Raw genomic sequence first — 16,838 nt, forward strand, 5'->3', positions numbered from 1 at the left:
CTGGGCATTTGAGCTCTCCCTGACTCCTTATTTGAGAATTATTTTTACTTACCCTTCAGGATCCTCTTTGCCCCTCACCTTGGTTCATATTCTGGAACCTTGTGCAACAGAACCATTTTAGGATTGAGAAAAGAGGTGGGAGATTTAGGAAACACAAACCAGATGTCAGGATTATCACTCAGAAACGCAAATGGAGGATGCGGTTGCCTCTTACAAAAAAGGCCCGTGTATTTTGTGTCATCACATGGAGGTTTAAGCATGTTGTTTATACTTGAGGGAAATACAGTGCTGGGTCCTCCTGGGGCATTTGAACTGGGGCTTCTCCTGGTGAATTCAGAGCCCACTGGGGTGTGTATCTGTGTGTTTCTGTTGGATAGTAGAAAATGACAAGGGAAGCTCTAAAATAAATAGCATGCTTTCCTACATGGACTTTCTCAAGATCAACTTGGGACAGCATTTTTTAGAGATAATCAGACACCACAATCAACTCCACTTGACACATTGGCAAATAAATGCCAATGAGCTTACATTTGAATTGATTTCACCAAGCCAAGTGCTGTCTAATGGGAATCTCAGTTCTTTCCCACTTTTGCCTTGGGTAGGGCTCTCTTTTTCCTCAGTTTCCTCCATTCAAAGTGAGTGTTAATTGGGTAATATATATTTTGGTAAGATGCTTTGTGTCTCCAAAATCAGACTGAGCTACTATGCATAACGGTCCTAGGTATATTTGCAATGAGCTCCTTTGCCAAAAACATGTTCGCCACAAAACTAATTGGCTGTAAGGCAATTTTTCTGTAAAAGATAAAAATAATAAAATAATTAACAGACTCATAGATAGAGAGCAGGCAGACAGCTGGGGGTGGGAGTCGGTGGTAGAGGGTGCCCAAAACAGAAAAAAAGGGAAAGAATTCATGGACATGGACAACAGTCTAGTGATTGCAGGGAGATGGGGAGGGAGAGGAGGTAGAAGAGGGTATGGGGGAGATAAGTGGTGATGGAAAAGTAAAAATAATAATAATAATAATTAAAAGGGACAGTAGAGAGGACATAATGAAATCCATTTTTCATAACAAAATTAAGAAGACATTATGAAGTACAAAATATCCGAATTCATTTAAAGTGTGTGTAGATTCTATGACAATACTATGCAAATAACTGATTTTATTTTGTGGGTTGTACTTAAGCACACATTTCCTGCATGTTGATGTGTCTCCTCTTTTGAGCTGAGCTGCTTAACTGTTGTTTTTATTCTTGGCTTATTGCCACATGTCTGTTGATAGACATTCCAAAGTTCTATGGGAAATGTGGGTTCAACTCCATGCCTTCAAATCACCAAAGGATTTGCAAACTGATTATCTGTTATCATAGTCTAGTATAGTATGGAACCTGGCTTTCCACACTCTTATTTCACAGTTCCAGTAAGTTTTATCGCCGTATTTTCTATCAAGTCTATATACTTAGTTATCATTCACTATTTTAAGGCCACCATGTCTACTTGTCACTGTATAGACCATTATGAGAGCTAAGATTTATGTAATATAAAAATGGGAGTACACTGTCAACCCAAACTGTCAACCAGTTATTTTATCTTTTATGACAAAATTGCCTTACAGCCAATTAGTTTTATGGCAAAAATACTTGCAGCAAAGATGTTTATGGCAAAGAAGCTTATTGTGAAAATACCCTACATGGTGCATAACAGTTCCCAGGTGGACAGAAATGACTCTTGTAGCATTAATGTGCATAGTTATTCAAATGCACGTCCTCAGGGCACACACAGCATGCATACACACACACACATACACGCCACCCCCAGGCCCTCTGATTCTAAGCAACCACTCTAATCTTAATCCCTTAAATGTGATGATTATTATTATCATTATTATTACTTTAGGTAATTCTGGGAATTCTACTTCCTCCTTCAATTCTCAGCTTGGAGTTCAAGAACAAAGACGACATGCCTTATATGACTCAGGCCCAGGAAATTCATCTTCAAGAGAAGGAGCCAGAAGAACCAGAAAAGCCCACGAAAGAAAAAGATGAAGAGGATATGGAACTGACAGTAAGAAAATGCTCCTCAGTTGTCCGTGGGGAGAATCCCTACCCCACTTGTCCCGTTGAGATGGCTTAAGATTCAATAACCCTTGAGGTTGGCCTCCCACCAGGTGCTTTCATTTGAATAATGAGACCAGGGCATTATGAAATTTTCCTCTCTATGCACAAATAACGTGACTACAGGACCTGATTGTATGTGAAATTTTTCATCCAGGGCCAGTGGTGCAGGACAACCCAGTGAAATTCAAAAGCAAGGCACCCTACATTGTCCAAACAGGCAGTGCTTTATAAACAACCAGGTGTTGTGGCAGCCTCAGCACCCGAGGAAGGGCAGGGAATCCGTGATTTGGGAGCAGCTGGCTTCACTGAGCTGGAGCTCTTCTTCAGATCAGAAGCTAAGCCTTTATGTGTCTTCAGGGTCAGGCTCACAATACAGGACTAATTGAATTTTGAGGTTTGTATGGAAGGCTTTTATTAGCTCTTCCTGGTATAATTATAGAGCATGGATGCTTTGTTCTCTACAGGGGGGATGGGCCAGCTGGGCATGGGACAGCTTCCCGCAACCCCCGCCTGAGCAGCGTGACTGCCACTGGATTATATCCAAGGTCTAAAAATATCACATGCTGTTAAAGGAACAAACAAGGCTTCATAGCTTTGGAGACATCAAGCAACACTCCACAGGACCTCCTTGATATCCCCCCGTCCCCCAGCACTCTGACCAATGACTGTGATGACCCAGAGAAGCTGTAAGGACAGAAAACAAAAATTGGTTTTGCTCAGGTGACAAAAGGCCTTTGCACTATTATCTTAGTAGAACTACTCTGTGAATTATTTTTCCTCCAAATAAACAATATTTCTTTCCAGTGGGCCTTTTCTAAAGATCTATTTTCAGGTACAACTTCAGCCCCACCTGTAGCAGGGCATATGCATCTGGACACTCTTTTGATTGATGAATCATTCACAGCTTTTGACCAATTGAATTTAAAGCCAATGTTTGCTTTCCGTTTCAATTTATAAAAATTGATGAAGTCTACTTCCCTCTATGAAAAGGGTGACTGTCTTCCCTGAAGATCTTACCATAGTTTTGGCCTCTGGAGCCCTTCAAGAATAGGAAATATTTTGATTATTAGCAGAAGCACTGTAGTAGTACTACATCTTTATTGATGACTTCAGCAGAGGGCTGAAGAGTGTGTGCCCCAGACCCAGAATCCTGCCCCATCACCTGCTCACTGTGGAACCACAGGCACAGTTTCTTAACCTCTAACACAGGAATAATAATAGCTTACAGGTGCATGTAAACTACATAACAAGCGTACATGTAAACTATGTAACCTGGTATCTAGCACGTGATAAATATTTGCTAATATTGTTCTAACAGTGCTAAATGCTGCACATGCACTTACTCATGGAATCCTCACAAGAATCCCACAGGTAAGTACTATTATTTATCCCATTTTACAGATGAAGAAGCTGAGACTCAGAGAGGTTAAATTGCCCAAGGTTACCCAGCTAATTAGTTGTAAAGCTGGCATGAGAACTCAGGCATAGAGATTGCATTGGCCCTGCTTTTAGCTGATAGGCTAAGGGAGGCTAAGATTTTTTTCCTGGTCTCAAATGTAGGCACTCAGCTGGTTTGGTCCACCATCTGTCAGAGAAAGTCCAAAAGTGATGCATGGGACTCCTATGTCAGGTATGACATGGCCTTGACATTGGTGTACTTCCTAGGAATACTCAGGGAAGGACTTTAGGAAGGTAGGCAGAGGCTGAAGGCAGTATTCTTTCTGGTTGGGTCTCAAGGAAGAAAACAGAAGGCAGCTTACTTCTCCAGCTCAGTCTAGAGCTTTGGGAACCTGAGAAGGAAAGGAAGGAAGGGACTTGTGGGCTGGCAAAGTCAGGGTTGGACGGCAGTTGCCTTTAAGGTAAAGCTTCCTTTAACCCTAATGATAAATATTGTCACTACTCAGACTCTGGTATTAGCTCATCCTGGACAGGATTGGAGAATGCAGCTTGTTGACACCTCTGCTCTTTTTATAGGATTAATATTTGAGCTTCCATGTAAAACCAGTATTTTCTCTCTTGGAATGGGACAGTTTCCCTTGGCCCTTCCAAAACTGTACATGAAATATCAGCCTTGGTTTGCTAAATTTAGTAGCATTTAATGGCTTAGTTCACCTCAAAGAATCCTACTCAAACTTCACATCTGTGTTCAGGCAGCAAAGATTTTTCAAATTTATATTGTGCAATTTTGTCTGTATTTGACCGTGTTACATTCTGCTTTAAAGGATGTAGGCAAAGGAAATGTTTGGCTACAGGGGAAAGAATCAACAACATCAGCAAATTAAGCTGCTTAGGCTGGAATTAATAAAATATCAACAATGCTTTACTTAGGTCCTGGCTGGGTAGCTCAGTTGGTTAGAGCATCACCTGAATACACCAAGGTTGTGGGTTCAATTTCCCCAGTCAGGGCACGTACAAGAATCAACTAATGAACACATAAATAAGTGGAACAACAAATTGATATCCCCCCCCCCCAAATCAATATTTTTTTTTTTTAAAAAGTAATACTTTACTTAAACCTATGAAAGAACAAGCCATTTAAAAATGCATTCACTTTAGAATATATCTGAATAATAAAAGCAAAACAGGTTGTTGTATTTTTGTTTTTGTTTAACCTGCATTGCCAGATAGATAGATGTCTTGCATTTTGCCTAATAAAGTCCCAACATGTCTACAGACCCAGGACATTGTTATGACTCTGTTGGGAAAGCCACTGTCCCTAGAGGTTACCTGAAGATGCCACTCTCCAAAATGCCTAAACCCTCCAAACTGCCTTTACTCTTATCTCACTGTGTCCCCAAATAGCATTGTATTGTTGAGCATATAAATAAGCAACCAGAAGGAGGATAATTGTGTCTATGTTACATAAATTATAAATTATAGAGGGACAAATATGTAACTTCAGAGTTTCTTGGAGCCAGTGATCCATATTTATGGAACTCTATTGCTTTGTAATTTGCTATATCTATCACAAACATTGATTCTACTTACTGACCTAAATCAGTGCCTAAATAGGCCACAGTATAGAATGTTACCTATTCATTAACTCAAGGTACTTTTCTAGCCAAAGGGTCCATAAAGGAATGAAAGTTACCTTCTCCAAAAATCACGTTGGTTATAGGTAAATCATTTCTGATCATTACATATGTGAGTGAAGTGGATATTTGAGATAATGACAAAAACAGATGAAACTAATATTTTGTATTTTATGTAAGGTGGTTTGAAACCAGAACTGTCTAGTGGTTGTCTGTGTTCTCAACTTCAGGATAACCTGAAATTCCTTCTATAATTAGATGTCTCAATTCCAAACCTGTTTTCCCAGTGCTTTTTCTTGCCCTAAATCTTTTCCAGTCTCTAAGAAGTTGAAAGGTTTTACCCTGTTCCAATATTTAATGAAAATTTTATTTTCCAAGCACTGTAGAACTAACCTTGTCTTAAAATGATAGTGAAAGAATTGAAGCCAAGAAATTATGCTGTAATAGACTCCTAATAACATACTTTTTTTTTTTTTCTGGTGAGAGATACCAACTCTACATCATCTCAGTCAACTGTATTTGAGAAAGTCTCAGGTCATTTTAAAGACTAGCTAATACTTACTGAGCACTTATTAAGTACCAGATGCATGCTGATTGTAGACCACCCCTATAGTGGGTACTAGTATTACCCTCATTCTACAGACAAAGGGACTAAGTCTCAGAGAGGTTAAAAGGCTTGTCCAGGTGCCATGGATTCTAAGTGTCCAAGTTAGGACTCGATCTTCCTTCTGAGTCACCCAAAGCCGGGAACTCTTCTCCTTAGGATCTTAGCCATCTTTGGGGGACCCTGTCACTCCAGACAGTCGTGTGTCTGTTTTTTTCAACTTCTGCCTTTTCTGCGATGTTTAACCATTGTTGTTGTTGCTGCTGCCGCTATTGTCATGAATGAGAAGGAAATAATTACGTCCTTAAGGAAACCTCCAGCAGCCTGAGATGAGGGCCTCTCCAGGTCGTGCCTGACCTCTGGTCTCACCTGGTTGGCTCTGCCATGCAGAGGAAGGCAGTGTGCTGGGGAATTGCCATGAAACTAACACCAGCAGTAGTTTGGATTCTATAGTGTTTGAAATCAGGGAACCAAGGCATATGCCAAAGGGTTGGGGAGATGTTTCTAACCTATCCAAGCTCCAGGCACTCCAATAACTAACCTCTTGAATACGCATAACCTTTGGATAAATCAGGTATTAGTGGCCCGGTTTACCTTTCACGTGAGAGTCATCAGCACGAGCGAGGACACGATTTGAACCCAGATCTGCCTGCTTCATGATATATGTGGGGAGAGCGGGGTTGGGAGAAAAGCCAGATTGATGGCCTCTCCGGGCAACACTCTTCCTCCCTCTCAGAATTCTAGGCACCTACATCACCCACATCTTCCAGAGGCCCCGGGGTGGAAGAGGCGAGCATGGTCCAGACGCATCCCTAGGGCTTCCACCCCAGAGGTGCACAGGCTCCATGCACGATGCAAACGCACAGCCCCTCACCCGGGGGCCGAGGGCAAAGCTTCAGGCTCCAGGAGCAGGTTCCCCTCGGTGCACACAGGGAGCCCCAAGCCCCGAGCGGCCCTGACCCTGTTAACTCCCTTTCTCCGCAGGCGATGCTGGGCCGGAGCAACGGAGAGTCCTCGAGGAAGAAGGAGGAGGAGGAGGTGCAGAGCCGGCAGCGGCTGGTGCCCCTGGGCAGGAAGATCTATGAGTTCTACAACGCCCCCATCGTGAAGTTCTGGTTCTACACGGTCAGTGTCTCCCCTTCTCCCCCCGGGGGCATGGAGAGCCCGTGCCCGGGCGGTCCTCTGGGCGTCAGTACCCGTGGGCCACTCGGCAGCAACAAGCGCTGCGGCGACCTTGCTGTTTCGAGCAGCTTTGAAAGATGCGTGGAGCTTGTGAGGAAGCTTCCATCGCCTCTACGTTTCTGCTCCTTGCAGAAAATAAAGAGTGAAAGTGAGAACTAGCAGAAATAGAGGTGAGATCGGATGAGTCTAGTCTAGCAGGAAAGTAGATGTCGTTTTCTAAAGCACTTCCGTGCTCTAGATGGATGAGCGCCGGATCAGAGTTCCTGTTTTGGTCTGGTTTTGTTTTTTATTATTGATTTGAGAGAGAGAGAGAGAGAGAGGGAGGGAGGAAGGAAGGAAGGAAGGAAGGAAGGAAGGAAGGAAGGAAGGAAGGAAGGAAGGAAGGAAGGAAGGAAGGAAGGAAGGAAGGAAGGAAATCATCCATTTTTGTTGTTCCACTTATTTATGCATTCACTGGTTGATTCTTGTATGTGCCCTGACCGGGGATCAGGCCTGGGTGTATCAGGACAGTGCTCTAACCAACTGAGCTACCCGGCCAGGGCTTCAGGTTGCCTGTTTCAGATGCCAGTGCTGGGTTTGGGGGGACATCGGTGGGTACGTGCTGAGCAGGGTGTTGGCAGGAGCACCCCTGGAGATGGGTAGCGTTAGTGTCATCATTCCCAATCTGGTAGTGTCATCGAACAACCCTTTCTTGCTCTGACCCAGTTAACATGCAAACAAAGCAGCAAAAACCACTAAAGCAAACTGCAATCACGGCAAACACCGTTCGCTGAGCACACCCTGCAAACATTTTCTGCCCACATGATGAAAGATCATCCCTGAAATAGCCTCCTGATGTGGTAGAAATGGCTCAACTGTTGGGTTTCTACTTCAACTTTTCAGTAATATTTTAAGGCGAGCTATGGCCCAGGCCCCTCTGCTTCTCTCGGGCCACAGTGGACTGTGCCAGATGAAGGAGGGGACGAAGGAGAGTGAGTCTGTGTTTTTTCCCTTTCTCACAACCAGCTACATGCCAGTCACTGAATCAGCAACACGATAACCTGAGTCTGAGGCCGCGGTGACTCAGATGGCCAGGTGAGGTGCTTTGTGCGTGGTCCTGTATGCTGACACCGAATGCTGGCTTTAGACAAGGCTTTCTCAGCACTGTTGACATCTGGGGCAGAGTAATGCTTGGTTAGGGGGGCTGTCCTGTGCTTTGTAGCAGCACATTGAGCAGCACCCTGACCTCTGTCCACTGGATGCCGGTAGCACTCTTCATGCCCCAATTATGACAACCCAAATGCCCCACACATTGCCAAATATCCCCTTACGGGGTAAAGTTGCCACCAGTTGAAAACCACTGCTTTAAAGTATGGTCTTGAGAGAGGACGAGATATTATCAAAATATAAAGATTAGAATTTTTTTGTTAGTGAAATACAATTTAAATTTATAAACGTTAAAAAATTCTCTCTCAAAAAAGAATAATGGAGGCATGCAAACATTATTTCTATTCATAGGTCTTATGCAGGTAAATATTATTTTTTACCTTGCAGGAAACGACTTAGTAGGGACAAGCATAGACCTTGGAGTCACACAGCCTGAGTAGAACTCCTGTCTGGGCCTCTTAGTGAAGTAACTTGTGACTTCAAGCATGTGACGTTAGCTCTCTGTCCCCAGTTTTCTTCAGAGGGGGGTAATAACAGTACCTACTGCATAAGACTTAGTGAAGGTTGGTTGTGTTGAAACGTGTAAAGCACTAAGAACAGTGCCTGAAAGCACACCCTAAACACACGTCATTCTTCCTAGGCCCGTTCCATTGGAGAGCAATGGTTAGTGTTTCATTCATCCATCCCCTCAACAACAATAAAATAGCATTTATTGAACACCTATTATGAGGCACTGTTCTGGGTATTTATATACGCTTTCCCTAATCTAACAGTTTAATCAAGATAACATTTTTACTCCTTTTGACACTCAGGTCTGTCCTTCCTCTCATACTAGGGCTGCCCAGTGTCTCACCTAGAATAGGGCTTGGTGAACTAGGACCCACGGGCCCAATCCAGCCACTGCCTCTTCTCACGGCCTGTGAGCTAAGAATAGATTTACATTTTTAAAGAGTTGAAATAAAATCAAAGGATGAATACTTTGTGACACAAAAAAATTATATAAAATTTACATTGTAGTGTCCATAAATAAAGTTTTATTAGAACACAGCCAGATTCATTCATTCACCTATACTCTGGCTGATTTTAGGCTACATCTGTTGAATGGGTTACTTGCATTAGAGTCCATCAGGCCAACAAAGCCTTAAAAATTAACAATCTGGCCCTTTACAAAAAACATATGCAGGCTCCTGTCTGAGAGCAGAAAAGAAGCCCGTAGGAGAATTATCCATCACCTTTGTGGAAAGTACTCACTTCTCTTATCCTTCCAAGGCATTTCTCTTTTTTTCTTGACCTGTGTTCCTTTTATTTCCTTGATTACTCTAGTCCCCATTTTTTCAGCTGAGGCAAGTTGTTAGCCAAGAAGGCTTTTAAATCACAAATGCCCTGGCCAGTGGCTCTCAGCCCTGGCTACACTTTGATGAAATTCTGACATCAGTGGTCTGGGGCACAGCCTGGGCATCAGGATATTTCAAAGCTCCCAGCAGTTGTCATGAGCAGCCAAAACTGACAACCACTACCCCAGAAGGAGGGCTGAGTCTTTAGCCCAGTGGTCGCAAAACTTCCTTAATGATAAGGGGTTCTGTTGGAAATGCAAATTCCGGGCCCCATCACAGACCCACTAAATCAAGTGTCCAGGGAGAGGAGCCTGAGAAGCTGTGTGTTTAGCAAGTTTCCCAGGTGAGTCTTGTGGTCCAGGAAGCTTGGGACTCACTGCTTTCCTTGTATCACAGGTGGCAGGTGGTGAAGCCACCTCTTTGAGAAGTGGGGTGCATGTATCCACTCCCTTCTGCGTGGCTGACTGGATTAGCCTCAGGAAACCCATCCGGCTGGACGCTCCAGTCCTATTCTATTGTGTTTACATGATTTTCAGAAATCCATATTTATGTATTGACAAAGCCCAACCTCAAGGAACTAAATGGAGGTGAGGAGGGCCAACCTTTTAAATCTCCAGAGATGCTCCACCAAAAAAGTCAGCTTTAGATCAAAGGTACCATTTGCTTTTGGTTGTGTTCTGTTCTGTAAGAGTGTTTCCCACTCTTATTTCCAAAAGTATCACCTCTGTACTCTCGAGGTTCTGAAAGGGGGACATACCTCATTTGCACATAATCTCACCTCTATATCATAGCAAGTTTCAGGAGGAGCAGGTTGGGTCCTCCTCTGTTCCAAGAGGAAAGGAGGGAGGGATCCAAGTGGCTCATAGGCCATGTTTGGGATCAGAGGCTGTTTCAAGTACCCAGCTGGAGAAGATGCAAATTCAAGGGGGGAAGTGGCGCCAGGTCGGAGGGCAGGGCAGGGCCCTGGTCAGCAGGGACGGATTCCTTCAGCTGCTAACACCATGTGGCCCCTCCACTCTCTAGGTCCCATAGGAAAAGGAGGTGAGGAATGGCACAGCCCCTCCAGGGATCCACAGACACCTGCAGCAGGCTTTGGTGCTTGCATTTCATAGTTTAGGAGTCATGCATCTTGGTTAATGGGAATTTTATAAAACGAATGTATAAGTATATGAAATACAAATTCTTATATGGTTCCCACTTGCTTAAATAAGAATATATTTAATAAGGTTATATTTCTTTTCAACGCTTTGGCATTCTACATCCATCTTGTTAAAGCTCACAGGATGTGTGTGTGAATACACACACACACACACACGCACACACACACCCCGTTAGTGTACATCATGTTAAGGTCATCTGCAGCCCGCCCCATGAATGTCAGCAAGTTCTAGGACAGGTTGCTTCCAGCACAGCGGCCGCTCCTCTGTTGTGCCGTGTAAACGTTTAAAGCCCTATGTGTGGATGTTAGCCACCATTCATTGGGCCTCTACACTCTTTTGGGAGATAAATACACACCCCTCTCACAAACACCCCAATCCTTTCAAAAGCTCTATAAGGTCAGGAGCAATCATCTCCATTTCCCAGAATGGAGGTCCAAGCAGGTGAATGAAATACCCAAAATGACACTTGAGATAGGATTTAAATCCAAGTTTTACGGACTTCTGTGTCTACATTCCTTTCCCCAAACACCATTCCTTCCACCAAATACAGTAAGCCCGTGTTCAGAGGACAGAGGCGGGTGGGAGGAGCTACACACACACCTTCCATGTGCTCCACAGACGCTGTCTTTTACAAATTGAAGGCAAGACCCTCCCCCAGCAAAAAGATCACCGCTAGCTTTCTTGTGATCCTCGCTTTACTGCAGTGGTCTGGAACTGAACCCGAAATATCTCCAATCATATGCCTTTTAGTACTTAAAGGACTAAAAGCAGAGGTTCTGAAAGAATTTGTGTGTCACCGGGCCTACATGTGACAAGAGAAGCTAATGTTTTGCAATGAGCTGGGTAAAATGATAAAAACCAGGGCAGTCAACAAGATTCATTTCACCGAGAAGCAACAGAATATTGTCCAACAAGGAGAAGGAAGCAACCAGAAAGGGGGAAGGATTTCAGGTCAGAAGGAGGCTGAGAGTATATTTTAGGGTTTAACCACTGAAGTCCTTTCTTCATGTTTTGTAAAATGCCATATGCACAGGGACTAGAGAGTGGGTGCCAGTGTGTAATGGTAAACAGGAACCAGATGAACCAAATGCCATTTTAAACAGCATCCTACATGATTTCAGGCAGACTCTTTTCAGGTGAGGTTTTCACAATGTGCTAATGATCCTGAAGGGGAGGGGTAGGAACTTAGGTATGGATTAAAATGACAGTCCCTGAGGGGGTGGGTGTGCAGGAACAAGTGTCCCAGGTGGAGAATGAGTCCTGCGGGCCCTCCGGCATCTACAAAACTGCTCTCCTGCTTCCATGTCTGATCTCATGGAACTCTGACCTAAATGTTCACCCTTCAAGAGGTGAGAAATTATATGGTTGTGTCTATGAATGTGTCAGATAATAGGGTCTCAGAAAATACCTTTGTGTTTACAGAAGAAAGAGAGAGAGAGAAAGGAGAGGAAGGAAGGAAGGAAGGAAGGAAGGAAGGAAGGAAGGAAGGGAGGGAGGGAGGGAGGGAGGGAGGGAGGGAGGGAGGGAGGGAGGGAGGGAGGGAGGGAGGGGAGAAGCGGGGAGAGCAATCCCACTAGTAGAGAGAGTAGCATTTTTCTAGCTCTGTAGGCTGCCAGTTTCTGTTTGTATCTCGAAGCCACACTGCCTCTTTCTCCACCTTCTAAGCTTCCCCCAGGGCTCCAGAGTCACACTGAATCTCCAGAATCCTCAAGGCCTTAATCCTTTGCCCACACTGTGTCCTATTTGCTATGTAGGCTCCAAAGAGTGCAGAAGATTTGAATAAGCTCACTTGTACTTTCTATTCACAGCCCCTAAAGCCCCTAAAGCCAGCAGGTGCCTTGCTCAACCTGAAGCATTGCCTAGGAAAGGTTTAACTCATGTGCCATTTCCCCTAGCTGAGTTTTTCCTCCAGAGGCTCCTTGGCCCCTTATGCAAGAACCTCACCAACCCTCCTACACTCCACTCATCTAGACATAACTGAATCCTCCAGTGACATCACCAAACCTGAACCCTGAGTTTTCCAGGTACACCCTGCCATTCAGCCAGTCCCAACGGGGTTCAGCCTCTGGGGCTAGAGCCTTATGAGGATTGAACCCCACTCCAAGCTCCAGTGGGCCACACAGAATGGCCACACAGTCAGCCATTTCTTTCTATAAACTGCTTTGTCTTCTCTTGTTTTGTTTCAAAGAAGCAGAAACCAGGAAGGAATATTCCAAATGGAATAGGGAAGGAAGGTGGTGCAATAGGAAACAGGTAAAATGCTGCCAGGACACTGTCAGGCCAAGCATATTAAGGTATGGAAGGGAAAAAAAAGACAGTAACTCAGGAGAGAATTAAAGTTGGGCTTCTACATAAAGTCCAGGCTATTTTTATGTTGGTTTGACCAATTTACAAGTATAGCAAATGTCTTCTTTTCCTTCTTACTGACACTTAATCCACCTGGTGTTCATTAGGCAGAAATCCACTGTGCTGCCCTAGTTCAGGAACCTGAGGCTCATGCATGAGCAAGAGCAGCCCCTGAGAGAAGAGGCTCCCTTTTTAGCCAGGAAGACATGAGAAACGGGGTAATCGCAAAGGAGAATGATGCATCGTGACACAGAGACAAATGCAAGAGTTGAAATTGCATATCCAATTATGTCAAATATCACAGTCTTTTTATATCCTTCTGATAGTTTAGAGCTTTGAAGTTCATTCCGTCATGAGATCCGAGTCGCGCTTGCTGACCTTGTTTTTGTCCTGCCGTGAGGTGGCCTTGCCCAAGGGCAGGGCTCCCGGGCTCTGCAGCCAGAACACTGTATTGTGTTTCCTTACAGCTGGCGTACATCGGATACCTGATGCTCTTCAACTACATCGTGTTAGTGAAGATGGAGCGCTGGCCTTCCACCCAGGAATGGATCGTCATTTCCTACATTTTCACCCTGGGAATAGAAAAGATGAGAGAGGTAATCACTTTCATAAGTGAGAACTGGGGAGACAGACAGTGGTTAGTTACATCTGTGCCTGGAGGGGAGAGGGGCACGCTCGAGATCCAGATGAATCCAGAACATGTTTTCTGATGTGGCCACAGAAACGTGGGCCTGGTTTTGAGGGCTGCTGACAAACCTGGGGAGGCCTCAGGGTGTGTTTACAAGGTTGTCACTCCATGAGCACTTAGGATTTAGTTCATTTTCTGCTGGCATAGCTCTTGCCTCAAGAAACCCTTGAGTTGTTTTCAAGGCTGTTTACAACTTTTTACTCCCTATAAACATGACTTTTTACATTTTTCCGTTTTTTAATCTTTTTTTAACCTTTAAATTTTTCCACTTTTAACTCCCACCGCAAACCTCTCACTCTAGGTCTCTTTGGACAGGGTCCACCAATACCTGTGGTTCTCCAAGAGCGTTTCAGCAGCTCTAGGAGGTTAGCTTATTCTCTGGGTTATTCCTTCTCAATATTTATTATGCACTTTCTGGGCACCAGCCTTTCCACTAACCCTGGGCCTCATCGGGGTGAATTGAGCATATTTGTCATCCTTCAAGTTGAGGGTGTAGGTCCCTCTCTTCTCCCCCCGCCCCACCCGCATGGAGTAAAAGGAGTCATAACAGCACCCCCATATGACAGTTGAAGTCAAAGCTAGCCTCAGAGGCCATCAGATTCAGAACCACTAAAATGCATGTAGTCAAGCAGCAGTCCACCAGAGGGCTCTGCAACCCTGCTCAATGCTCCCCAAGCTCCCATTCCCAAACCCATAGGGAAGGCAGGCTTGTACTGCATGACAATTCCTCGGCATTTCCCCCAGAAACTACAGTCTGCAGGAGAGGCCTTTTCTGGAAGAATTTCTACCTGTCAAGTCTACTGCACCCTCTAGAGCTCCTGAACAACCCTATTCCCTGTACTACAGTGAGTGGGGAAATAAATAGGGTTCCACGGAAAAAGGGATTCCTGTAAATCCACAAATTCACCCTTGTCGTCATCACTAAAACAGATTCAAAGGCCCTTACTATCTTAGGTTTTAGCTCTAGAATGTTCTCCAGTAGAAAGAAAGATGCAGTATCTATTAGACACCTTCCTAATGAGAACATTTAAAAAAACCTCATATACATATTTCCGGCCCTTCGCTTGGGTTTTTATACTGCTTTGGGGATATTTAAATTCTAACCAGCATGCCCCCATCCTCAGAGTTGTCAATACACTACTCCCATTTTATAAGGGACTAGATTTTAAGTGAAAAAAATGCCTTGCCTCTTGCCTTGTTCTGACCAGTACATAGTGCCTCTACTTCCTGGCCAGTGTGTGGAGTTCCCATTTGTAAGCTGAAAACAGCCATAAATTTGTTCTGGTCTTTGCGCAGCTCTCTGAGGACCGAGGCCTGCTCCTGCTAAGTGGCAGCTTGCACTCCTGTGATTTAGTGCCCAGATGCATATTCCTTCCCTGTGATAAGCAGAAAAGGGAAAGACTTGAGCAGGGAGATTGGACTCTCTCCAGGGACGAGACTGGAAGAAGACAGGGAGCAGTCTGTACTCCACAGACTGTTCTGGAAGAGGCTGCCAAGCAGGCGGGCTGCCAGGAACCTCAAGGCCTGGATATCCATTTCTCCTGAGGTGGCATGTAATAGCAGAGAGGGCCTGGAGCTGGGGTCAGCGGGGAGTCAGCGAGTCAGCGGAAGAGTCCTTGCTTGGAGGGAGGAAGCAGCGAGGAGGGAGGCACCGACCACGTCAGTGTCTGACCTTTCCCTCTCCAGCCTGAGGCAGCTCCCTCAGCCCCAGCCCCCACCCCACCCCCACCCCATGGCCCTGAACCCGTTAAAGAAATGCCCACTGCCAGGGGAGCGAAGACCTTGCAGGTCCCACCTTTGTGCCTCCACATAGTCAGCACGCAGGCCCTCAAAATCGCAGACGCAAGGCCCTGGAAACATGGAAAAGGATGTAGGCTTCTGAGGAGGGATACAAAAGATTTTGTGGTTTCACAAGCTGCCCTCCCATTCCCAGAGCCACATACTTCTGAGTGTAGTCACCAAAACAAGCCACCGTAATCCCTTAATAGCATGGAACTGTTTACAGCGTGCGCTGGTAGACATTGTCTCACTTGGGTCCTCCCCACGACTATGAGGTAAATGGTTATGACATCCCCACATTACTGACATGGGAACTAAGACTCGGGGTTGGAGCTATTTTTCTGCATCCCACAGGTAGAAAGGGGAACTAGGCCTTAAACCTGACTGGTCCCCCCCTAGACCCACCATTCTTTTCACTCACGCAGTGGGTTCCAAACTGTGAAGCTCCTCAGAGCCCCCGGGTTCTGAGAGGGGTCTCAAAGCCAGCTGGAAAAGTGAAAGGGGGGACAGCGGGGGCTCGACTTTCACTCCAGCTTCTCCTCCAGCCAGTTAGCTTGTAACTTTTTTTTTTTATATTGAGATGTCACAAGAATATTTTCACTATTTAAAAATCTAGACTATAAACCTCTGTGTTGAACAGTTTCAGGAAAGTGTGGGCAGAGGGTTGGAGAAACTCCAAGGCACCCACCCCTTGCCCCCACACGTGCTCACAACGATTTTTTCCTACTTAGGATGGAGCTGTGGGTGAGAAGCCGCTAGGACAACAGCAGCTGCAGGACTTCCTGATGGAGGGGGGCAATGGTTCTCAATCTGTGGTCACCAGCTTGACCTGAGGGTTTGTTAGAAATGTAAATCCTCAAGTCTTGCACCAGGCAAACTGAAGCAGAAACTCCGGGGACAGGGCCTGGCCACCTGTGGTTCACTGGCCCTCCAGGTGATTCTGAGGCATGCAAACTGTTAAGAAGCCTTGGTTTAGGAATGAGGATACCAGGTGGCTCCTGGTATCTTGCTTAGCCTTCCAAGCCCTCATCCTGACTTACTAAGGCCTCCCTTCCTTATTATTTCAGGACAGATTAAGCCCTTAAGGGGCATATGCCAATTCAAATACATAGCTGCAGATTAGAACTATCCCCGGTCTTTTCTCTCTCCTTTGAGACGTTCTGAGTTGGGAAAGGGGTCGGTCATAGTGCAAAGAGATGGAAGTCTCAGAGGTAAACACAAATGACTCCTTCAAGTAGCCCTGCTACAAAACCCCAGTAGGCTGGCTTCCCTGGCTCCTCATATCCTAGGGCAGGCTGTGGTACAGGATGGGTCGCAACTCCTGCTATGTAACTGCGCGTTTCATAGAGTGTGTGTAAGCAAAAGGGCCCCCGTAGGTTTAAGCTAAGTTGGAGCTCCACCCAGCAGTTAAGGGACTGGAGAACTGCTCAGGGCTTACAGTCTAGGGGAGAG

At 45.2% G+C, this 16,838-nt stretch overlaps 1 protein-coding gene across 7 annotated transcripts in view; it reads left to right on the forward strand.

The window, feature by feature from the left end:
- Window positions 1-16,838, forward strand: part of TRPM3 (transient receptor potential cation channel subfamily M member 3) — a 738,103-nt gene that overhangs the window by 661,632 nt on the left and 59,633 nt on the right. For all 7 annotated transcript variants that reach the window (XM_081150433.1, XM_081150432.1, XM_081150430.1 and 4 more), the window contains 3 exons: window positions 1,895-2,062; window positions 6,736-6,876; window positions 13,387-13,515. In XM_081150433.1, the coding sequence (XP_081006559.1) occupies window positions 1,895-2,062; window positions 6,736-6,876; window positions 13,387-13,515 (438 nt within the window). The remainder of the gene's footprint in view (window positions 1-1,894; window positions 2,063-6,735; window positions 6,877-13,386; window positions 13,516-16,838) is intronic.

The sequence above is a fragment of the Miniopterus schreibersii genome, assembly GCF_964146895.1.
Source record: "Miniopterus schreibersii genome assembly, chromosome: 11".
Classification (NCBI taxonomy): domain Eukaryota; kingdom Metazoa; phylum Chordata; class Mammalia; order Chiroptera; family Miniopteridae; genus Miniopterus; species Miniopterus schreibersii.